Below are 24,970 nucleotides of genomic sequence, written 5' to 3' on the forward strand. Positions count from 1 at the left end.
CTTCAGCAGCAGGGTCTGGAAACAAAATTCTCAGTGATTCTTCACAGTCTCTATCCATTCTGACCCCTTGAACAATTTTAAAAGGAAGGAATTTGCACTGACTTCACCAACGGGGGTACCCTCCCTTTCATGCTCACTGAAGTTTAACGTGCCACCTTCAAGGGTTTCAAAGAATAATTGCTGTGTTGTCTCTATTTTGCAGTTCTCAGCCCACCTTACTTACAAACGTAGCTGCAATTTAGCTGCTTCATTAAGTCAGATCACAGAATACTGAGATTTTTTTTTCCCCTTGAAGGTGATACAGAGATTTTTGGGGTATGAAAGCCTAGCACAGAATCCCTTACTTTAGACCATATGGTTTCCAGCTAAGTGTTCCTTTATTTTGGCTTGGCTGAAACATTCTTACTGAAGTGTCAAATTGTGACTTTATGCAATGTCTTTTTCAGTCCTCAGAATGCTTTTAACTTTCCTTCAGACTGTGAAAACAATTCTTGCTAGGAAGAATTATATTTCCCAAGCTATGTACAATGGCACAGGTTCAATAAGAATCCAGGTTTTCAAAAGAGGAGGAATTGATAGGGATAAAAACAGCAATAAATTTCTAATATCTGAAAGAAACTTAGACATGTAATTTTTTTTCCCCTGCACTATTTCATATTTCTTCAGAACAAGTTAAGCTAAATAAATCACAGTTAAACTATCCAAAGCAATTTGTTACCTTAAAATAAGTTTGGCAGTTATTGCAATAGACAGTGTTTTATTGCAGATTTCAAATCACCATGAATGACACCTCATACATAATCATCCAGGAGATGATGGTCTAAATGGGACTGCTATGTCAAAACCTAAGCTGTCTCTTGTCTTTGTGCCCAGGCTGATGATCTAAGCTTTTAAAGTGTTCCCTAGCTTAATTCAGTATATGAACAAAACCAAAGGAATTCTCCCTCTGCAGTGGTCTAAAATTTATTCATGCAGTTTAACACCCTGAAGGCTTAGACTATTTTGTCATATCTCATAAAATGTCCCCAGACAGTCTGGATATGGCCTTCCAAACCTACATTTGTGGGAAGTTTACGGACCCCAAGAATAACATTCATCTTTGATCCCATTAACAATAACCAAATGCTGATACAATCCTCTCACTGATATTAGACAGATTTCGAGCTGATTAAATGAAAAATTAATTTACTTCAGAAAGTGCATGCAGCAATTTTGAAACCTGAAACTCTTCCTAATTTGGCCCCTGTGCTCTGGGCTGAGTCATTACCCACCCAGCTCCAGCACAGGGCAATGCTCACCATGGAACACGAACACCAAGCACTACAAACTCAGTATTTCTCAAATTTTTGCTTAAAAATTCAGATAGCACATTCTTTTACAAGCAACCAATCTTGCCACACTTCTCAGTGCAAGGGTACTGGTTGCTCTCGTGTTTATATGGAAAGAAGCATTGGATGGCAAGACTAAACCCTCCAACATGAAAGCCATGGCCACATTACTGATTTTTTAGATTCAAATAATTCTAATTATTCGTTTCTCATCTTGGATATTTCCTATGGTCCAAGTGCTGCAGTATCACACCATCTCACAGTCTTCACCATATGCACCACACTACGATCTCTCTAAGACAAAGAAGTACTTCCAGCTTTTCAAGAGGGGAGACTTTGCCAGAGACAAGCAGTTATTTGCCCAGCAGCTGTCACTGATATTATGCACTGTAACTTCTTCCTCCTAAATCCCACAGTGGCATTTTTAAGACTAAAGGTCCTTTTTCTCAGTCCTTGGTCCACAACACTCTCTATTCCCTGCCATGGCTTTACAGCAAGCTCTCCACAACTCTGTTCTCCCAAACCCAGAGCATGGATCTTACTGCAGTCTCAGTTTTGTCCATAAGCAGGTTTGAACCTTCATATCAAACCTGTGAAGGTTCCTACCAAAAATATGCTAAGGATCTAAGCCCTAATGCCTAAATATTGAAAGAGAACTTCAGACACTGTAATGGAATTAAATCCTCAGGACATACAGCCCCAGGGCTGACCTGCCTGTGACACAACAAGGAGAAAAGGAAAAGCCAGAAAACTCTACGAACAATAATAAAAAAAAAGTTTCTTTAAGAACAATGATTCTGGTTGTTTATTCTTGTAACAACCAGGAAAAAAAAAGTTACGTACATGTCCAAATGTTTCTAAGAAAAATAGTAGAAATTCCTTGTTCCACAGAGTCATATGAATAGGGAATGAAATCCCACTGAAAAATGAGCATAGAAAAAATAACTTATTTCTTCCTGAGTGTGGGGAATGGAGAAGTCTTGAGTCCTCACAAGAACAAACTTACCTTTCTTCTGCTATACGCAGAGAAAACCCAAGGTAGAAATGACTACTTTGAAGCATAAAGATTTTGTGACCTGTTTGACTCCCATAGGTGGATTTCTTGCTAAAGAAAATATATAGATTTACAGTAAAAACTTATGACCTGCTAGCACATGGATCACTTAGCACTTTTTCAAGATTTAAGTTTTATACATTTGAGGGGAAATGGCTTCTGTAATAAACATTCCTGTGTTCTGAAAACTGTAATACACCAATTTTTTTCTACCATCTCCACAACAGGCAGAGTACTCTGAGAAATGGTTCTGCCTGGAAACACCAACCTGAGTTCAGTTCAGAAGAAAGCAGAGTAGAACCCACTGTACATAGGGCTCCATTAGCCAGCCAGTCTAACAATGTTGGCTGCCTTCCAGACAAGCACTCTCACTCTCTCAGACCCATAGGGAGCACTGCAATTGCAAGCAAGCAGGGAGGAAAGGGAGGGGCAGAAAATGGGAATAATACAGAGGAGAAAGAGCAAGGATTTTAGGCAGTACAGCAGTACTTCATTTTTAATGGAAACCAAGCTGCTTGCTTTCATTTGTGCATTAATATTTCCCCCTCCTTTCCTCTGATTTTAACTCAGATAGCTGCAAAGTCCAGCTGCTCTGCTCATGGATTAAACCTCGGTGGTGCCTCATTAAAATGTATGCACCAATCACATCTGACTGAGGTATATGGACAATAAAAGTTGCTCTCAGCTGGGCTGAAGCACCGTATGCAGAGCTGTGCTCCTTCAGGGCATGCAGCTGGCTAAAGTCACTGGGGCCTGGGGCACCCGACAGAGTGAGCTGCTTAAGAGGGAAAACACCAGTAAGCAACTGTCTCACTTCATTTCCACCTCCTTGTTCTACCCCCTTCAGCAGTTTCATTGGCAGGGCTGGCACTTCAGAGGATTCATCTTCTCTTATACTTTCTGTGACTGACAGGAGTGGACTGATGGCTGTGGCAGAGATCAGAGGAAAGAAGATCCTCTGCTTCTCAGAGGTAGAAACCTGGGGAAGGTTTCTTCAGTGAAACCCAGGTTCTGCAGACCAGCAGATAACCTTGCTCCATAAAGATATCCAGGGCTCAGAAATTGTAACAACTACAGATGTGACCAGCAGGGAGGAATCTGCCAAAGGTCTGGGTGACAGGTTACGAAAAAGGAGAGAACCAACCACTGCCTGTCAACCATAGGGAAAACATTTATATGAGACCTACCTGCAATGAAAAGCAAGAGTAAAACCTTTCAGAAGAAAGTAAAAACATAGTGGACAACTGAGCCTAGAGGAGGAGGCTGACAATTTCAAAACTGGAGCTGATACTGTCCTAGAAACAAGTCTGCCAAACAGAAACTGTGTGTTACAACAGCTTTGTGCGTCTGTGGTAGAAGAAAAGTGAGGCAAAGAACACCAAGCAAAGAAAGACTGCTCAGAGGCAGTTCCCTTGCTACAGCTTTTTCTGTGCTGTGTCTCATCTCCCTGCCCTCTCTCTTCTCCCCTGTAACCTTTTAGCATTAACTTAAGCAATATTTTACCCACTTGGATATAAACGTATTTAAACATCATTTACTTAAAATATCATTTGGGGTGACTGGGCAGAGAATACACAGTCATTTCACTTGCTTCTGTATGAAAGTCAAAACACTATAAATTCCTGCCCAGTTTACATTCTCATTTCCTCTCTGTCCACTCTGATGTGTTTCATCCCACTCCTGAGGCCATCGGGGGGTATCTGAATTAACTACAGCTAAAGCTGAATATATTCTGCACTGGGAGGCCAACCCCAGTGGAAATGTCTTGCCTGTCCAGCTCACTCCTAAATCAGGAGGTTTGCCAAGACCAGAAAGCTGTAGCAGTGCAGCATCAGCAGTAGTTTCATACTAAGCCAAAACTGTAGCGTTCAGTAAATGTCACTCACTCACTGAATTGCTTCCAGACAGCATTGAGGGATTTGACCATTTCCACACCATGTTGAATAACACTGCCCAAACTATTCAACAAACACCAGCAACACTTAATATATATTTCTGGCATTCTCCCAGCTGGATTCAGGTCACAAAAAAGGGCAAATCCTTCTGAACTCTGGCTCAGAGGTTTACTGCAACATGTAAGTTTAATACCTAATAACCTTCTAATATTAGTACTAGTCAACAAGTTTATCCAGTTTGTCAGAATTACCCAGTATTCAGTGAATAAAATTATGGCAGCTTATAGAAACAAACTACACTCTTTAAAGAATCGAGTTGTGTTATATGAATATTAATGAGATAATTGTTTTAAAACTATCCTTAAGATAAACACAAGCAAATATCATTCTACTTGTGCTTACCCTCTTCTCTCAGCCTGGGCTCTTTCTAACAGTCTATTCTAGTTTATCCTCCATATGCAGCTTCTGACCTTGCATTGCTCCTTTTACCCATTAAAAGCTCCACTATTTTAATAGTGCTCTGAGCACCTAGGCTGAAATATAGCTGCAAGTAAGTTCAACTTGGTGCTAAACCAGTTTCTGTGCTCTATAAAGAGAAATGAATGGCTGTCAAGAGATCCTACCTTCTTTTTATCTTCTGTGTGAAGTCATATTTTAGACCCCTTCCAGCTTAATAAATTACTAATTACAGCTAAGCAATATAAACATTTTCTTACAAGCTTAGGTTCTTCCCTAACTAGTTTGAAAAAAAAAGCCACAAACAAACAAACAAACAAACGACAAAAAATGAAATAGACCAGAAAACTCTTAAGAGAGTGTAATCTCAGTTCTGTACTCTGGAAGAAAAATTCAGTATGGAAGTATTTTCCCAACTCCTCCACACCACCAAACAATGTGTGAGCTATGGTGAGGTTTTTGTGGGCCATGAGGAGTAGGGGTGAATTGTCCAGACTGCAGGTGCACATGAAGATCAACTAATGCACTTCTTGTGAAGAACTGAACAAGTCAGCAACCCTGGGGGTGTGGATCTATAGAAGAGCTTACTAGAGACTTGTAAACAGTCTCTCCTAAACTTCATCACCAATTTTTCATTTACAAAAGATCAGATGCTTCACGCAAGCTGGTAACTGCACACAGAAACATATGTTCCCCCAGACAGCACATTATCATTTTTATTCCTCTTCCATGCAAGCTCTCCCCAAATGCCCATTCAGTTCTATTTTCTACTTACAACGAAATGAGAGATTTCAAGCCTTTGAATGCGTCAGGCGCAATGTCAGTTATTTGGTTCTTGCTGATGTCTCTGCAAAGAGAAGGGAGGATTAAAAAAACAATTGTAAACAGGAATCTGACGAAAAGATTCTAGCTGTGGTTTATTGGAAGAACCCACTTGACATAAAAACAGAAGTAAAAGATCATATTAACTCAGAGAAGTGATGCTAGGGCACAGATAGGCAAATTCCAGGAAGGATCAGGAAACATCAGTCAGTATGACAAGCCACCAGCCTCAATAACCAGAGCTCTCCTGTTAATGAGGTCTTTCATTTTATGGGCATTAAAACACAGGTTTTTATGAAGAGTTTTGGAGCACAACAGTGATGTTGATAAAACCATCTTAAGAGCTATTAGTACTGGAGACCGCGCTGCGACTCTGTGGGGTGGCCCTCGAGCACGAGAAGCAGCCCATGACAAAGCATAAAGGTTGTTTGAATGTTGAAATGCAGGCATGGGAGGCCAACTTTATAACAATACAGAGGATCACACAGACTGCCCAGCCCCTGATCCCAAAGCAGACCCCAGTGCCACTGAGGAGCTCAGCACGGGACCAGTGGTGCCTGGGTTTTAATGGCAGAATTCCACCACGACCTTGACCTGGGGAAGCAGCTGAGAGAAGAGGGTTGACAGAGTGCTGGCAGGTCTGCCCAGAGTTTTCAGACACTGGGGAAAGCCTCTGAGCACCTGAATGGAAATCATGGAGCTCTGAAGGCCAGCAGCACTGTGGGAACACCCAGTGAGTGTGCTGCAGACCCTGCCAGGGAGCCCAGCAAGATTCCACCCTTTCAGCTGCGGTGTGAGTGGAATTCAGCACAGCCTGCTGTCATCTGCGAGGGAAGCGTGTTCCTGGTTAGGAAAATACCCTTCAATTCTAATCATAACCAACAAAGATGAATAGAGACTGTGCCACAGCATCTTTATAGATGGAGCCCAATTTACTCCACGTGGTACCCAGATGCTCAGAGCCTTACTGTGACTGTCACTGCCACCCAAACTTTCTGTCAATCAGTTCAACCAAGTGCTTAGCTGAGAGACAACTTTCAGCCACCCTCGCTGCATTCCCTGACAGTTGGTATCAGCTTGTATCACTAGCATTAAATCTCTTCACTGAGAGCTGAAACTGCAGTAATACAGTATTTCAAGTACATCTTCACTGATATTTCCACTGGGGCACATGCTAAGTTAGACTCTAAATAAACATCACTTGAATGAGAACTTAATAATCAGAAAGTAAGAAGGTTTGCCATTCTATACATGTTTTGAGCCACAAATTATGTTGGTTAAAATTTTAACACAGTCCTCCATTTTCAAATCTAGCCACATAAAGTGGGATTTTTGAGTTTTTTTGGCTCCCTTATAAGATTTGATTATTTTATAAGGCTCATCAAACCAATGTGCTCTGCAATCTACTGTTGTTTTCTGTTACAACATCCTGCCTGCCAGGACAGCGTTCATGGAAGGTTTCTGGTTCTTCAGTTCGACTTACACCAGCCAAATTTGCCACAGTGAAAGTAGAAATATTTACTTTTATACAGGCTGACTTCTGCTTTTTATCTAGCAAGCAGAAATCTGATGTGGATCAGTTCTATCTATTTATCAAGCAATGCATTAAAATCCATTAAAATCCATTAAAATCACATGAAGAGACGGGTTTGCTGAACAGCGACAAGCATCTGAAAGGGGCATCTGATTTTTGCAACAAGGATTTGGGCACTATTTTATTGATTTGCTGCATTTCCACATCTCCATCCTTCCTCTCTCCCCATGTCCAGACACTAATGAGTGTATAACTAATGGTGCCTGAACGTGCAGAAGTGCCATGCTGGGTGATGACACTCACTCACTTCATGCAGATGCACTACAATCAGCATTAGAAGATAATTAGACACATTATTTCCTTTCCATTAGAGCCCAAGTTCCTCTGCTGTTGGATAAGGAGGCTCCATCTGACTTGACTGAGGGGAAGGGATTCAATTATGTCCTTGTATTTTTCTTCCCTTCGTTTGGCCTGCTTGGGTAAGATTGTCCTATTCTGTGCTTGATTTACATCAAGACAAAGAGCCACAGGTTTTTGTAAAAGACAATTTAGATGACATAAGGCTCATTTTCATAGTTTAGGGTATCTCTGAATCCCTCAGGGGAAGTGTGGCTCTTCAACTGGAAATGTAATAAAATTACCAGGATTCCACTCAGGCAGGGAATACATGAGTCACCTCATACTTGTCTCCCTGCACCTCTGGCAGCACAGTAGAAATCTTTCCAAAGGTTATTGAACAGACCTTGGAGGGTGGCTGTGCTCAGTTACCAGCTAGGGATATAAATTGAGTTTGACTTTGCACCAGGGGAGCAAGGATACCCTGCAAGTCACTGTGCAACTGTAGGGCTTAAATGTCTTTACTGTAAAAGGTTTTGAAACAAAACAGATTTATTTTTAGATGCAGCCATATGCAAAATTATTAATAGCATTGGATGAATGTGCTCTTTGTTGAGTAACATTATTAGAAACAGATTACTTGATTATCTCTCACATGTAAAATGGACTGTTCTCATTTGACAAGAGTACTCAGCAAACTCCATGTCATATATGGTTTAGTTTTTAGAAGCTGCTTAACAAAAGTAGCAACTCCACAGAGCTACTGGGAAGCCTGTGACATCTCAATGTGTTTTCTGCTAATATGTGGTAAAATTAATCTGACAACATGGAATGTCACTACAAGCATCAGAGAGGTACAACATCTTTCAAAGTGGTTCTGTGTACTTGGCTCTTAGTCTTGCTCTACAGACTTGCTACAAACTTGTTAGTTAAAAGTTACAGAACTATGGGTACAAGCACAACTGCTCTGTGAATTAATTCAAAATGGCTTGTCTGGGCTTGGATACTTCATGCAATCATGACAACTTCTACCCCTGGACATGGGATGTGTCTCCTTCAAGCCCCTGAAACCTCTTCTAAAGCCCTTGAATAACTGAGAACAGAGCTGGGGTTATACCCACCCCAAAATCAGGGAAACCATCACCCCAGATTATATCATTCAAGTGCATATTTGAATCCTTCAAGTGTCAAATCTTCCTTCTCAGAAGAGACAGATACATTTAGCTTCATGTCATTAATTGTGTGAGGAGATGTGGGCAATTATGATTAAGGTCAAGGCACAAAATATTCCAGCTCCTTAACTAAAATTGGATCACCAAAGTAGCTCTCCCATCCTAGAAGTTGTTGAAGAGACATTCTAAAGGGCAAACTTCAGCTACATGCAAGTATAACACTTGAATTAACATCCATCCTCTGCTATCATCTTGACCTATTAATATCAAGTCCTATCAAGATTATCTTGGACAACTGGCTCTTACTTAAAAATTAATCTCAGTTATCCAATTAGCTAAGAAACGGAAATTGTCTAATCTTGCAGGAAAGTGCTGCAAGTGAGAAGGCAAATACCCATAACATTCTTGTATATTTATTCACTAGGAGAAAAATAAAATTTACAGTGATATGCTAATATTCCTCTGAAGTAGATAAAAATATTATAATGGTTAATAGTAATAATAACAACAATTATATTAATGTTCTTCATTTGTGCCCTGAGCAGAGTATCAATTAACTAAATTGATAATCTTCATGCTATGGCACTGCTCATTGAAATCAAAGTGACAGGAAGGAAGAAAGGCTCAGGGATATCAAACATGTCCTTCCTCTAATGGAAAAAAATGGATGATTCTTTTGTTTTAAGAGATAGTCTTTTGACTAAAGTATATTTTTGTGTTGTCAGTACTGGGCATCTTGCACACTGAAAATACAATGTCAATAATCTCTTCAAATACTGAAACAAATGTCCTCAATTAAACTATGTGTAACCAAAGTGTTGCTCAATTTATAACCTCACCATCCAGCAGGAACAAAACTTAAACAAGGAGACAGGTCAATAACCAAATGGCAAAACATCATGTATGTTATGGGACATTCTGCAGCCCAACCACCTCTCCCAAGTTCTTCCACAAAATGCTCTTCCGTTAACTCAGCTTTGACACAGATCATCTGGCACAATAACTTATTATTTAATTATGAGTTCAGATCTCAATGAGTATGCCAATTATTCTCCAGAAAGCTGTTAACACAACTTGCTAATGGAATTCTGCTGTGAAATTCTAACATTAATCATTTCACATAGTAAGTGCTGCATTGGATTGAGCAGCTAGTAATGTGAAAGAACATTTTTCTGATCAACTCTCTTAAAACTAGAGTTCACCAATCAAGACAAATGAAAGGACAGTAAAACGCTGCCAAAACCTAAAGTTAGTCACACCTCAGAAAGAACTATGTAGTGATTTTAATAATGAAAAAATTACAAGTTAGGTCACTGGTAAGGGATTCATCATTTTTCACTGAAATTACCATCTCACTATCCAATACAGGACTTCTTTAAAAATACATACAGCTATATTGAAAGTGAGACAGAAGAATGGAGACCCTCTAAGATTGATGATTAGACCTGTTAAATATTAAGATCCATATTTACAGCTCTTCAGCTCTAGGAACTTGGTGAGTTTGGACTGGAAAATGCAGTCATTTTACCCTTACATCAATGGGACTGCAGGAGCTCATTTCAGTTTCCAAAAGCATTAGCTATCTGCTCATCCAGATGAGCTCACACTGCCTTAATCCCAGCATTGTTCACATCAGAAAAGAACTGCAAAAGCACCTTTTCAGCAGTGTTAGCACTGAGCTACAAAGCCAGGATGACTCCTGGAAGTTACTGGTCCAGTGGTACCATAAACCTCTTGATATTGTGATCAACCAGGAGTAACTTGCTTTACCATTATTTGTGTCATGGTGCTACTGTCACATCATCTCTTAAAAATGAAAAGAAAACCCAGCTGGGGGAATGCCCGGGTTATCTGCAGGACAGAGCTGCTACACATCAGGGTCATTATATTTTTTTTTTTAATCCAAAAAGAAAACACAAGAGCTAATACAAAAATAATTGTCTGGGTATCAACTGGTGATTAAGCAACCGGGAAAACAAGCTCCCCAGCAGATTTCTTTGTTTCCTTGTAAACAGTCAAACCATTTCAACATCAGGCCACTGAAGGCACTACAAAAAAAATCCTCACTCCTGCTCTAAGTGGGGTCAACTTCACTGAACTGCTGCAAACAGACACCAGAACAAAAGAGAGAAAAAAAAACGGGACTTCAAATCTTTTCTGAGGAAGCAGATTTGAAGTTTGAACAGACTAACAACTAATTAGATCACATCGTTTATAATAGGAAGTGAAATTAAGCATTATTAAGGATTTCATGCACTGTTAGGCATCCTGAACCGAATTCCATTGTTGCTTACACTTTGAAGAGATTATTTGTGCAATCCCCAGTGATTTCAACACAGAATTGCCAATATGTTTCTGAAATAAAGATACTGAACTCAAAGCTGGAAGTTTCATGATTGCCCTTGCATGTTGGTCTTATTAAAACTTACATTCTCTTAAGCTTCTTGTACTGGGTGAAAGCTCCAGGGGGAATGATTTTGATGAGGTTTTGTTCCAAACGTCTGAAAACAAACAAAGCAATATACATGTTAACTACACAGCTACAGGATGGGAATCACATTAAACATGACAGCAAATTTTGTATAAATATAAAAACAAATTTATGTTTATGCAAGACACATTTTTTCTTTTGAAATCCACTAAATGGAGAAAACGCTGAGAAAATAACTTAGAAAATAAAACAATCTCTTTGATTACACTAAATTGGTACAGCAAAAAAGCCTCAGGTTAGAGAAACTGCACCTTTAAGTCTCGTGGAATTAATAAATAACAGTATGTATATTTTAAGGTTAAGGTAGAAAATAAAAAATGCAGATGCTTTCCTTGACTAGGTGTTGTAAACAGAACGTAGCCACCTGACCTAAAAGCTAGGCTATGCTGTGACAGCTTAATAAGCAGATTAATAATACTATCAGAACAATTCAAGGAGCAAGAATCTGTGGGAACATGCTAAAAAACAAAGTGGAATCACTGCAAGATGAATTTGGGTTTTTAATAGGAAAGAGGGAGAAACTTTATGTTAAAGCAGTATAAAAAAGAACAGTATCTTCCTATTTTAACTACCAAATGCTGAAGGTTTTCTAAAATATGGTTTGGACTACATGAAAATGCTGCTGTTTTTATTTCTAAGATTTGGGTTGAAAGAGGTATTCTTTATGAAGTATCATAAATGCATGTCTCACTAACATAAAAAGTAAGCAGCTTTAAGATACCACATAAAGTAACCACTAAGATTAATTTCTCTTCCTTCCCAGAAGTACTTTCAATTGTCAGCAAGTTCCCCAAATTCCTGCTAAAAGGAATAACTTCTCCTCAGATGAACTCTCAGTGTTCATCTCAATTAGAAATGTAAAAGTAGATTCCCATAAAATAAATTTCAATGACCACGACAGCTAAAATTCTACAGAGTTGGAACTGAGAGTAAAATGTGATTTTTTTCCTTGCTCTTACTTATTGTTCAAATGTTGTGTATTTTTTCCCCAAAGTGCCATAAAAAAGAAAGAGTTTAAATAGTAAAAAATCTGCGGTTGGAAATGGAATTGAAATACAAAAACATACTGCAATGATGGAATGAAGCACTCTAGTCATTTGGAGCTGCTGCAGCATTGCAGAGGGGAGAAAAAAATTTTAGAACCAGGAATGGAGATAAAATGAAATGGGAGAAGGGAGAAATAAATCAAGCTTTGGGAATAATGCAGAGAAAATGTGTAAGGCCCATCAGTTCTCTATTGCACAGGGTATCCATCTGGTGATCCATAGACAAGAGAAAAAATCCCCTTGAAAATAAGATGATTTGCCAGCACAGTTATACTCTAAGAAGCTATTTAAGTCTCAAATATTGTGATATTTGCACAGTCAACTTGTACAGCCAACGTGCATGCCCTCTTTTATTTCTGTAGCAGTCTATCTCAAAGGTTGTGATCAGAGTTAATTCTACTCCTTGTTTTGTGATTTGAATTAGTGTCTGAGATTTCCCTTCCAGTTGGTCTAAATATAACACGCTTCATTTCTGGCAAGTCCACAGTGAAATGCAAATTGCTGCAAGCTCCAGCACACCACTATTGTTGGGTGTTTGTCACCAGAATTAGCAGTACACATACTCTTCCCATAAAGGCTTTTTGTCAGCCTGCCAGTTGGGTGTTTCACTCCTCCCAAGTATTTCTGTGCAGACACTTCGAGGAACAAAAGAGGGCCGTGCCTGCCCAATTCCCTGGCCCTGGGGATGGAAACTGGGGGATCACACGTCCTGCACACAGGCACAGCAGTCCTTGCAGGGAAACTCAAATGAAAAGATGGGGGGCAGGGGGGGAACATGAACATGTCCTTTTTTATAATCACTTAAAATTCCAAGGAAATTTTAGTGATTTAAGAGTGGAAATACACACAGAATTTTCCTCTCGTAGGGTGAAAAAAATACAAAATTGGAATAGCTACATGTCCCAAGTAATAATAATAATAAAAAAAAAACAAAAACACAGAAATTTCCAGAAAAGGTGGAGAGGAAGACAGAAACAGGAGTTCTTCGAGAGAGCTGCCTTCTGAAACTACTGCTGAACTCTTCACCCATTCCTACAGGATTTACAGCAGATGGCCTGTACAGAAATAGATGGACAAGGCTGGTGTCATCTGCTGCTGTAGTTTCATCTCAGACCTTACATTTTTGAAGCTCTCTGTAAATGAAGGACTAAAGACTACCCAGCAGCCATCCTGCTCAGTGCACTACATCTTGCAGATGCTACCAGGGAAGCACAGGCAGCACCACGGGCTCTCATCAGGGTGTGTTTGCTGGTGGGCTCCAACTTGGGCACAAAACAGAGCCAGTCCTGGAGCATTAAATAAGTGCTTGTGCTGCATTAAATACGCTGCATTAAACAAGCACGTGTTTTAATTATAGATTGGCAGGCATAGCCTGAAAAACACAATGCACTTACACAGCTAAAATAGCAGAAAACACATTGTTTGGATTAATAGTTTGTGCTTTCACCTCATCTGAGCTCGTAAATGACATGTCAAGGACAGCAGAGGATTAAAAATCTCAAGAAACACTAGGTTCTGCCAGAAGGGGTGTTGGCAATTTTAGGGTGATGAAGGCTTAATTATAAAACAGTGTTGTTCATGACAAAATGGGAAACTGCTGTTAGAGGTGCCATCTTTGAAATAAAGTGAAAAACACAGTCCTTACCTATGTTGGCATTTTTTCCTCCAAAAACTGAACAGCTAATCTAAATTTTACCACCACATTTTATTTCAGAGAAAATTACCTGGTTTACCTAGAACATGACCTTTGGAAAACTGTGCTTTTCATGGTCCATCCCTGCATACTGTGGAGTGCTGTCATACACTATAAAACCATCTGTGCTAGTGCAAAGCAGCATCGGGGAGTTCATTTTTGGGCGGTATTATCAGAATATACCATAATATAATTTTACAACACATTTGAGAAACGTGTACAAGACACACAGCCCTAAAAGGGTAAATTTTCATAATTTAAACTACTAATCCCTGCATTTAAGATTTCTTACAACTCAAGAAAATTTCCCTCCATTCTCCTCTGGCATTTCATACTCAGATCTGCTCACAAGACTCGACAAGTAGAATTCACGACACTGATACAACAAATTGGCCCTGTTCAAACTCCCAGCAGCTTTTGTTCCTCCCTTCAGTTCCCAGTTTCCCTGTGCCATGTCTCCTGCTGCCAGCTGAGTGCTGAGATGAATTGAAGCGTGTCTCCCCCCTTCTGACACCCAGCAATGCTCTGTCTGCCTCTCCAAGCTTTATTTTAGTGTCTTTGACAACAACATCAAAGGACAAGAACAATTTCCTTTCTATTCTCCAATATATCATCAAGAGATTGGAAAGTATGAGGGCTCAACGGATTCAGATACATTTTTCTTGTAACAACATGATGTTAGACAGGGTAAAGTCCTCCCTCTTCCCACTCTCTTTAAACGACTTTGCAGCAATGACAGCAAAAGGTAAACATATCAAAGAAAAAAAAAATCCAAAACAAACAGGGGGAAACCATGCAGTTAAAGACGAAAAACTATCCCAGAGTAAAGAATAGGCACTCGAATTCCCATGCTAATCCATCTCAGAGTTCACCGAGGTGCTAATCTTTTCATCACCTCCTCACGTGGTGCCTGTAACTGCTCAGCCCAGGACGGCGAAACACAAAGGATAAAAAAACTCTGCTTAACGCGGGCTGAGCGGAGCCAGCTCACACTCAGGAGTGACGAAGCCATTTGTCTTGAAGAGTGATTCCCCCTGCAGAGTGGGGGAGACAGACGTATTAATTTGGGCCTTAACTATCTCCCTTTCTTTGAGGGAAAGAAAGAATTTGTTATTTGGGTCTCTAATGGAGCGGTTTGCCAGCAATTTTCCCATTTCAAACACCGTCTCAGCTGCTAATGTGTAATGTTTTGTCAAGCTTACCTACCCATAACACAGACAAATCACTACCTTGGAGAAAAAGAGAGAGGGAGTGAAGCATCAGTACTGATAATTCTCAGCTGTCAGATGAATAGAGCCTACAAATGAGACAGCCACGCTCTATTAGCGGTGCCACCGAGCTCCTGCCTGAGACGTGTCACAAACGTCCCCCTGCACTGGGCAGCCACCGACTGCCCTGCTGGGAGACAGCAAACGAGTGGATGAGCCAGACTGCCCCCAGGGATGGGGCTCTTTGGGGCTTGCATTGCTCAGGCAGCCAAGAACCAAAGCAATCCCTGAGAGAGCCAAAAGGTAAGATCAGGTGAGTGTGCAGCAGGAACCTGTAGCACACTCCTGCCTGGCAGGACACACACAACCTGCATGGAGGTTGTTGGGAAGGGCAAAACCCTCCCTTTCCTCTTATTTTCTTCTGCCCTATAAGCAGGGATTTGCAGGGACTGTTTGAGGGAAACGAGGAGCGTGTGCATCCACCCCAGTGACAGAGCCCAGGGCTGGGGAGAAACGTTTGCATCAGGAAGGAGGAAATTTCTAGAGCACTTAACAGTCACGAGAGACTTTTCCTCCTTGTCAAGGACTGAAAACAACTGGATTAAAAAAATCTGCTTGGACCATTATTTCACCTTTATCTCATATTTTGTGCTTTGTATCTTACCATATATTTTTGACTCTGATGAAGGAAAGCCCACAGGTGTATTTTCAGTATTTAAGACGAATAAGTCACGCTTAAAATCTGATCTTCTTACTACAAATATGAGCTAGATCTGGTCCCCGCCCTGATGCCTTTCTTGCCTCTTCCTTTGAAAGACAAGCTTTATTCCTACCATGCACAACAGGTTTGGCCAGCTGCACTGAAGTATTTACCCTAAGACAGCCCTGGATCAGAGACACCCTTGCTGGGAAAGAAGGAAGGAATCCTGCCCTGCAGTTACAGTCAGAACCTGTGGCTCATTCAGCAGCAAAACACGCAGAAGCCACAGTTGTCACTCCTCAAACCCCAGAACAGGGCACTGCTCTGCAAGGCAAGGACCTTGCAGTCCTGCTGCTTCAGAAAGTGTTTATGGACCTACATCCCAAGGAACAGCCTTTTGTGTCTCTCACCCCTCAGTTCTAAGGTAGAAAATGAAGAGCTTTAGGATGGCAGGACATGCAGCATTTTAAATGTCTGTGCTTACTGCTTGTTTCAACAGAGTTAAAGCCTTCAGCCTCTGCCCCAGCCAGAGACTCTGCCACCACTGTAAAACCTCTAAACACATATGGTCCTCCAAGACTTTTATAGTGCTGCCTTTCATTGCAGCACCTGAATGACTTCCAAATAAAATTAATAATTTGCATTATAGATCCCTCTCATTGAGGCTGCCTTAGGAACTGAAGAGCTGAGAGCCATTAAACCATCCACCTATAGTAATACAAGGTGACAACTAGAATTTCCCTTCATATTCTGTTTGGTGCTGATTTTCAGAGTCTGGCTGTCAAGCTCCTGCTATAGTTTTAGACAGGGCTGCTTATTAACAACTCACCTGAGGGCAGACATTCAACAGACAAAACCCTACCAACAATGAACTGAGTTGTCAACTAAATCTACCCAGGAACTTACACAGATAATTCTGCTCACCAGAAGACATCTTTCAGAATGAAACCAGATGTTTTGATATGTTCCCTGCTCATCTGAAAGTAGTGCTAGTGATACTGGATCTTCTAACATGCCCCAGTGAATCTAGTTTCAGCTGTCACAATTGTGTAACTGAGCATTTGGTCAGGTATCAGCTGGTAAATGCTGAATTTGCAATGGCAGCTGCATTATGAATCCAGCAGCTCTGCTGTAGCACGTTGATCTTGCATTAAGTGCAGTACAGACAAACAGGAAGCCATCAGAGAAATCCTCAGACTGGTATTTTGCAAAACACTTATTGACATCCCAGCAATGTACCTCTAACCACATAAACACCAGAATGCAGCATTACACTGCCAAACCTCAAGGTTTCTCCATCTACCACTGTGACACTCCACATTCCCGGTTGGAATTTTTGGTCCTTCTCACAACCTCTCGTTGTTACACCCCCTGCCAGACTCAGTCATGTATTTTCCTTGCTTCATCCCTGGAGTGAGGGTGCAGAGCCTCACCCAGCACCTGCCACTGCAATGCCACCACTGCAGGAACTGCTCTGGGTTGTGCCCAGCTGTAAAAACAGGGACTCCAGCTGAGCTCCCCAGAGCCACCACCAGTGAGGATCTTAAAGGTTTAACAGAAGCTGTTTTGGGGTAGAATACAAAATAATGCCTCCCTGTTCCCATCTCAGCAGACTTTGTTGGGTTGCTGGACTTGGGATCAGGGTTTACAGGAAGAATTTTACCTGTATACAGGCTGTGAACACAAATCCAAGACACAGAGTCCTTAAGTTGGAGAAATTTGGGAATTTCCAGCTCCCTGCTGCTGAAATGCAGCCCAGTTACACACCTCATTCAACCAGCACACATGAGTTCATGTGTGTGTGTGTGTGTGTTTCCAAGATGTTGTGGTCTAGCAAACAGCAGCGACAGGGATCCCACTCCTGGATTTTTGTGACACCTCATTGTTCCAGCTCAGACCTAGAGATTCCAGTTCAGAAGGCTCCAAAGAGACCATCCCACAGAGGTGAGGTTCTTGTGTTCAACAGCAGAGCATCTGCTCTGAGCCTGACTCAACCTTAGACCTTTGCTGAGCACTTTCTGTTGTTATTTTTTTTTTAACTGGATTTTTTTTTTTGGGGGGGGGGTTGTTTTGGTTTGGGGGTTTTTCTTCTTCTTTTTTTTTTTTTTCTGAAGCTTTAAGTCATATCTGGGAGAAAGATGGTTTGTACAGGGCCTATGGGAAAGCAATCACTCACCTATGGCTACATTTCTTGAATGTAAAGCAGCAGGAATGATTTTTAACAGACCAGACTCAGAATGTTTGCGTTCCTGAGAACAAGTTTTTGCTCTGTGAGGTCCCAGAAAGACTAATCCCGTAACACATCCCATTATTATTTCATTAGTGCTTGAGTAGGTCAGTCCCAACCACCCTCTATTGGCTTCCAATTACTTCAAGAAAATTCCAGCCCAGACTACTCTCCAAATTTTGTCACAATGCTATCCCTAGCTCAGGGATTTGAGGATTTCAACTTGGTTTGCAAGATATTTGTCAAGTTGTAACACAAAAATATACTTTTAGACTTGCTGGAAATGGAAGAAAGTTAACTGAGAGAAAAGAAAAAAAAGTAATTCTTTAATCTCTAATCTAACTTTTAAGAGCTCCATACATTCTGTGACATCTATTTTTATTACACATTTACAAATACTGACAAAAAAAAGGCAGAACACCAGAAATTAGTAGAAAAATTAAATAGCTTTCTGGTAGTTGAAGTTCTGCCACCTGTAATACTCTGTCAACAAAACGAATTATGGCATTTGACTATAAACTTTCATCAAATACTTCCTTCTTTTCCTAATTTTTTAAGCAAAATAAACAGGAGAACACATGTAAGCCAAAAGACAATTGGTGTTTCATCCAGTAAAAAAAATCTGATTACTATATTTTATGTCAAAATTAAGATTTTATGCTCCCTATTTTATTTTCTGTGATTGCTTCTCCCCTTCATAATTGGCTTTAAGGATGTATATACTCATTATACATTACAATCTCCTTGTTTTGCTTAGCAACACAGGAGCTTTGCAGTGAAATTTGTATTAGATAAAAGATATGTGCCTTTTTGGTTATACCGTTCATTTTTATTAATAATTATTAATTTATGTTTCTGTTGGACTGAAGAGATGCCTCTGGGGAAAACAGAACACACACACACGAAAGATAAATACCCAAAAATAAACCCAAACCAAAAAACCAAGACAAGCCCAAACCTACAAACCTTGTAAGTTCACTCCTACACAGCTTGGCTGAGTAAATTAACTTGTACATAACCTTTTTTAGAAGAAATCTCACAATTATAAAGAGTAGTGAAGAGGGTAAAAAATGATGCAGCCAAAAGGGACATTATCATGTGTATGAAATCTCGATTTATCAAAATAAAAACATCTGGTCTCTACAGATGACATTAGATACACTTAATTTTAGAAATGAAAGAAAAGATGTAAGAAATAAGTCCTGCCTTGATCTTGCAGCAGAAACTCCCTGCTGTTACTGCTTGTTTCTAAAACACAGGTTTCTGTTTTCCTTAATCATTCTCAGCACAAAATATACCTTTATTCTTATCATTTTTCGTATATTTGTTTCTCCACTGACTCTCAATCTAAAATATTTTGTTATTTCTTTATTATTTTTGTGTCTTGATCTCACAGAATATTTCCTACGTATTTCTTGGCCCGACAACAGAAACCTCTCTTGAATGCAAGGAGTGAGTGACACAGTTTGCCTGGTGAGATCCAGAAAATAGTAGTCAAGTCTGACATGTGAAGCTGTCCAGAGCCAATTTGCAGCAGTGAATGAAAATCATATTATATGATTCAACTCCAGGAGCCAACCTGATTCCCCAGCCAGAGAACTTGCCACCAGAGGCAATTATGGAACATTTACTACAGTGTTCAAAAATACTGTGCTGGCTTCAGCTGCAGTATTTACTGGAAGCCTGGGAAAATTATTATAATTTTCTTTTAGGAGGAAGAAAAGTGTTAAATGCAAAACTGTCATTCCTTAATCCACGAAGTTTACGGTTTCTACACGCTTATATTCCTGGTAAAAGAAAAAAAACCTGCCTTTAAGAAGCTGAGAACTTCACAGTTAGTTGTTAATAAACATGAAAATGTTGTGGAGCAGTTAATTTTATATAAAAAGAAATAATCTTACTACAATAAATAGTTACCAGTGCTCAACCTTTTTATAATAGCTTTTCTGATTTTATTTTAATTGGTGGGAAATTCACTTTGAATGTACCAATAATTTAAATGCCCAGAAATTGTTCATCGCCTTCCTCAAATCACGAAAGCTTCATAAAGATTCCTGGCTCTCCTGAAATACACACTCCTCTTAAAGAACAGAGAAGGGAATTTCTTCCTGAGACAATCTTGGAAACAACAATCAGAGCAAACCTGTCTATCTGCAGGTCTGTCTGAAACACTGGCCAGCACAGTGGTACCCTCATAACAGCAATTCTCTATTAAATTTGTCAGGAAAGCATTCATCACAGTTAGAACAAGTAGAACATCACATTTCAAAGTGATTGCCTTGCTGACAATTAGGTTTGTGTTCATTTTGCCAGAACCATTAGGAAACCAACAGTTAAGCACATCAGATCCTTCCTGTGTGCTCAAACCCCAGATTTTTTCCCAAGAGTAGGAGTTACACACCAAAACCACGCACTGCTCACACCCACAAAAACATCAGTCACCAATTCAGCTACCAGGAGTGAGAATGATAAACTAAACCAAAGCAGAACAAGTGACTAAAACTGACCTTAAGCCAAACCTAGGTGCTGGGGGGAAGGCTGCCATCCTGGTTTACTCTGCTCAGCTGTCAGATGGAGCTGTGCTTGTTCTCTCACCAGATACGGTGCCTAAGCAGCACTTTTCCTTGAGGGACTGACAGCCTCTTTACTCTGTCTGGAGCAATTACATCAGCACTTAACCAAACAGTCCTCGTGTGTGATTCAGACACATCCTATCCAGCATTACCCTTGCCTTATATAATTATATTTCTCTTAATCTCACCAGGCAGAGAATATGGTACAGGTTAAGTAACAGTAATAAAGCAAATTTGATATGAGAAAGCCCAAGTTTGATCTAAGATCACTTTCAAGGTCTAAGGATATACTGTAGATTGTGGAGTTTGATTTGTAAGTCTGCAGACTTACAAATTGAGACTTGGCTTTCCAGAGTAATTAGTGTTGCACAGCACAATGTGTTCACAGCACAGCTCCTATTGACTCTTGCTGCAGCTGGGAGTCCTCAGCACTGGTGAATGTCTCAGCTGAGTCAGCCACAGCCCGAGGATTACATCACTAGTGACCACCCAGGAAAAGTCTGTGCAAGTCCCTTGCCCAGAATCAATTAATAAAACCCCTGGCAAGAAGAGACAACACAGTTCTCTGAACAGCATTCATGAGATCATCTTCCCCACAGTCCCCATTTTACAATTTTCCTGTTTCTGCAACAAGTAAACAGACCCTATATGCACAGGTTCCCTCACTGTACATCCATGATACATCCCTAGACAGCAAGGAATCAATCCAGACTTTTAACAGCAACGTGAGACTGTGCTGTTGTTAGAATGAATACCACAACAAATGTATACAAAAGCTCTGAATGAAGACTGCAGCTAAAAATGTTAATTTTGTAATTTTCTGATTTTTCTTTTACTTTAAAAAAATAATATATTTAATTAAAATATAATTTAATATTTAATTAATAATCAAAAGCCGAAACAACTAATTCTACCACAAGGAAACTTAGGTGTAACAGAAGTATGAGACCCAGACCTCTGCAGCACTGTCTAAAACTGGAATAGCAGCAGCAGTGAAAGCAGGAAATCTCTGTGTAGAGTTTAACAGTTAGTCTCTGCCTAGATAATCACTAGTGCACAGGGACAGACACACAAATTGTTGTTGGGTTTCCCAAGTAGATGGTGACAAAGCAGGAAGGCTCTGGAAGATACATGTGCTTTCTGATGGGAAGAGACTCCTTGGCTCCATCTTTACCTGCATCACTCTGTCCTGGCCACAAACCCCACCCAACCCCAATGTCCCAGCTCTCCTGTCACATCCCCACAGCCCACCCTGTGCCCCAGACTCACTGACAGCAATCTCAGGCCTTATCACCAAATATTTCTCACCTTCTCAGACTCACAGCACTTTGCTCAACCTGTCTTGATTTCCTTTGCTCCTAATCCTTCTCCTCCATGTGTTTGGTTGTTTCCTGATTTGAGTTCAGCCTTCTTTTCCCAACAGTTTCCATACTAGCCCAGCTAGTTTTTATTCTTTCAAGCATCTCAACCACAATCCAGCCTTTAGTATAAGCAATTAAATCAATCCTCCTTTCAAACAACGTTAAGATCCTTCAGACAAGCAGTGCCCAGTGCCAGTGGTCACTGCTCTGGCACCTTCAGGCATCTCAGCATGAGCACCCTCGAGACCAGCCAGGAGCAGGAGGGCCAGGCTTTGAGGGGCTGTGCCCTGCTTTCACTCAGGAGGGTCTTGCACTAACTATTATGAAGCACAAAGGCAGGAGTGGTAGTCCCTGCACTACTGTTTTAGAGTGTACAAAATTCTCAGACAAAAGCTGTTCAGAATTCATATCCTAAAATACAGCCTCGCTTGAGGTGATAAATAAAGAATGAGTAGAGTGGTCTGAGATAGACAAATAGCATGAAAACTTCATTCTAAAGAAAGGTTAGAGGGAAAGTGTGGCAAGAGGGGGAAAAATGAATAGGGAGTTACTGATCCCTCTCCTCTATTAGGAGGCATCAAACAGACCTGGCAGGCAGGATGTTGAAGGAAATAGTTTGAAACACTACAGTGCCCCACACCTGGGCGTGCAGGAAAGCTGTCCTTTCCCTGGCATAAACCCAGCAGTGCCAGAGCATGGACCCCTCCAGCCCATGTCCTGAGCCAACAGCAGCCCAAACCATGCTCTGAGGGAAAGCCACACTTGTTGCCCTCCTGTTTCTCACGACATCCTTCCGAGCTCCCACAAGCTGCAGGGCAGTGACTCTTGCAGGCACAGCTGGGAGCTCAGGGTTTAACAAGTCTCTGCTACAGCCTTGGCTCTGCTGTCTCCATGGGCTCAGCAGTCACTCAGTCTGACAGGCACTGGCTGCAAGGCTGCAATGAAGTCTGAGCAGAAAATCAGATTCTTTGGAGACTGTCTCCTACCAGTTGGTCATCCCTCCTTCCCTATACCTCTGCAAGGTCAAGTCCATTCTGCATTCACTCTAAGCTCCCTATTTACCTTGCATGCACCCTTTCTAAATAAATGCAACTTCTCCTTTTATTGTAGATGCTGTTTCAATGTAGTGAAATGACTATATTGTTCATTTCCAACAAACCACCAAGCCATATTTGTTTTGGTATTTCTTTGTCAGTATATGCCTCCAGGTGCTTAATGACTTTTGTTTTCATCCAAGTATTCATGCAAAACTTTTCTCTGCTTATTCTCATGTGTTTCTCTATAACCTGCACTGTTCATTTCTCCCCTGAAAAGCACAAGAGAACCACTTTGTAAGCAGAGAATCTTTCATAGCATTCAGCACACAGTCTGTATTCCTCAGCTTCAATTTCTTGTAACTCATTTTTCCTCAGTCAATTTGGCTGCTGATGTCAGCTCCCCACTGAACACAAAGCTTTATGAAAAAATGAATTGCATTCTGTACATTCTTGCTACCTACTTTATGAAATTATGAAAAAGCCAGTCTGGGATAGAGATTTCTGGCTTTCTTAAATTTTTTATTTCATAATAAACATTCTTGACATGAAGATCTTCACCTTGAGAAAAAGGGGTAATAGAGTAACACAACAGACCTCTAAAGTTACATGTGGCAGAGGTCAGCAGCAAGGGAAAATTAGTGCTATATGATGCTTGATTTATGTCCCATGACAAGTGAGTTACCTGTTTTGTGACAGGGTTTTATCAACAAAAACAATTTTAGGACTTGTTGGCAGCTTTGTCAGAGAAGCTTCTGCCTACCCATGCTAATGAAGAAAGGTAGGAAGGCTGAATAAAAGATCTTTAATTAATACTGAAACAGAGTGAAATGTAGGTCACTTTTAATAACTGTGTTAGAGCAACAGCTCCGTGTTTCACTTTTGTAGAACAGTTTGTCAGTCAAGGGTTCTTGTCAGACACAATTTGGCTCATAAAGAAATACTGAGTTAAAGGGAAATACAAAAACTAGTTGAATTCAACGCTCCTTGGGGTTGGATATTGGGACCAGCACTGTGTAACATCTCTGCTGACATGGGCAGTGGGATTGAGTGCATCCTAAGCAGGTTTGCCAAAAGCACCAAGCTGGCAAATGTGGTGTTGTGGTTGAGCCATTGGAGGGAAGGGATGCCATCCAAAAGGACCTGGATAGGCTGGAGAGGTGGGTCCGTGCAAATCTCATGGAGTCCAACACGGCCAAGAGCAAAGCCCTGCACCTGGGTCAGGGCAATCCTAAGCTGGGTGGAGAATGGATTGAGAGCAGCCCCAAGGAGAAGGACCGTGGGTGTTGGTTGTGAAGGAGCTCAGCATGACCCAGCAGTGAGTGCTCACAGCTCAGAGCCACCGTGTCCTGTGCCGCATCCAAAGCGGCACGACTGGCAGGTTGAAGGAAGGGAGGGATTCTGCCCCCCTGCTCCACTCTTGTGGGACTCCACCTGGAGTGCCACGTTCAGCTCATGGGCCCACGGGGTAAAAAGGACGGGGAGTTCCTGTTGGAGAGAGTCCAGAGGATGATGAGAGGTCTGGAGCCCCTCTGCTCTGGAGTCAGGCTGGGAGAGCTGGGGGGGTTCACCTGGAGACAAGAAGGCTCCAGGGAGACCTGAGAGCCACTTCCAGTGCCCAAAGGGGCTCCAGGAGAGCTGGAGAGGGACTGGGGACAATGGTGTGGAGGGACAGGACAACGAGGAATGGCTTGAAACTGCCAGAGGGCAGGGTTAGATGGGATATTAGGAAAAAATCCTTCCCTGTGAGAGTGGTGAGGCCCTGGCACAGGTTGTCCACAGAAGCTGTGGCTGCCCCTTCCCTGGAAGTGTCCAAGGCCAGGTTGGATGGGGTTTGGAGCAAGCTGGGCTAGTGGAAGGTGTCCTTGCCCATGGCAGAGGGGTGGAATGAGATGGTCTTTAGGATCCCTTCCTTAACATTCTGTGATCCTATGAATTTATTCTTTATTGTAGTGAAGTTTGCTATGTAGCAGTATTTCTACAGCAAGAAGATGCTGGATGAGTCTGGTGACTACCCAATATTTGAGTTCATACAGTGAA

General features: G+C 41.1%; 1 protein-coding gene across 1 annotated transcript in view; it reads right to left on the reverse strand.

Annotated features, from left to right (window-relative positions):
* The window catches only part of SLIT3 (slit guidance ligand 3), a 475,112-nt gene that overhangs the window by 145,139 nt on the left and 305,003 nt on the right, over window positions 1-24,970 (reverse strand). The window contains exons 10-11 of the mRNA XM_008928306.3: window positions 11,027-11,098; window positions 5,509-5,580 (exon numbers count right to left, since the gene is read on the reverse strand). Of these exons, the coding sequence (XP_008926554.3) occupies window positions 5,509-5,580; window positions 11,027-11,098 (144 nt within the window). The remainder of the gene's footprint in view (window positions 1-5,508; window positions 5,581-11,026; window positions 11,099-24,970) is intronic.

The sequence above is a fragment of the Manacus vitellinus genome, unplaced genomic scaffold (assembly GCF_001715985.3).
Source record: "Manacus vitellinus isolate BGI_N305 unplaced genomic scaffold, ASM171598v3 scaffold_25_pilon, whole genome shotgun sequence".
Lineage (NCBI taxonomy): Eukaryota > Metazoa > Chordata > Aves > Passeriformes > Pipridae > Manacus > Manacus vitellinus.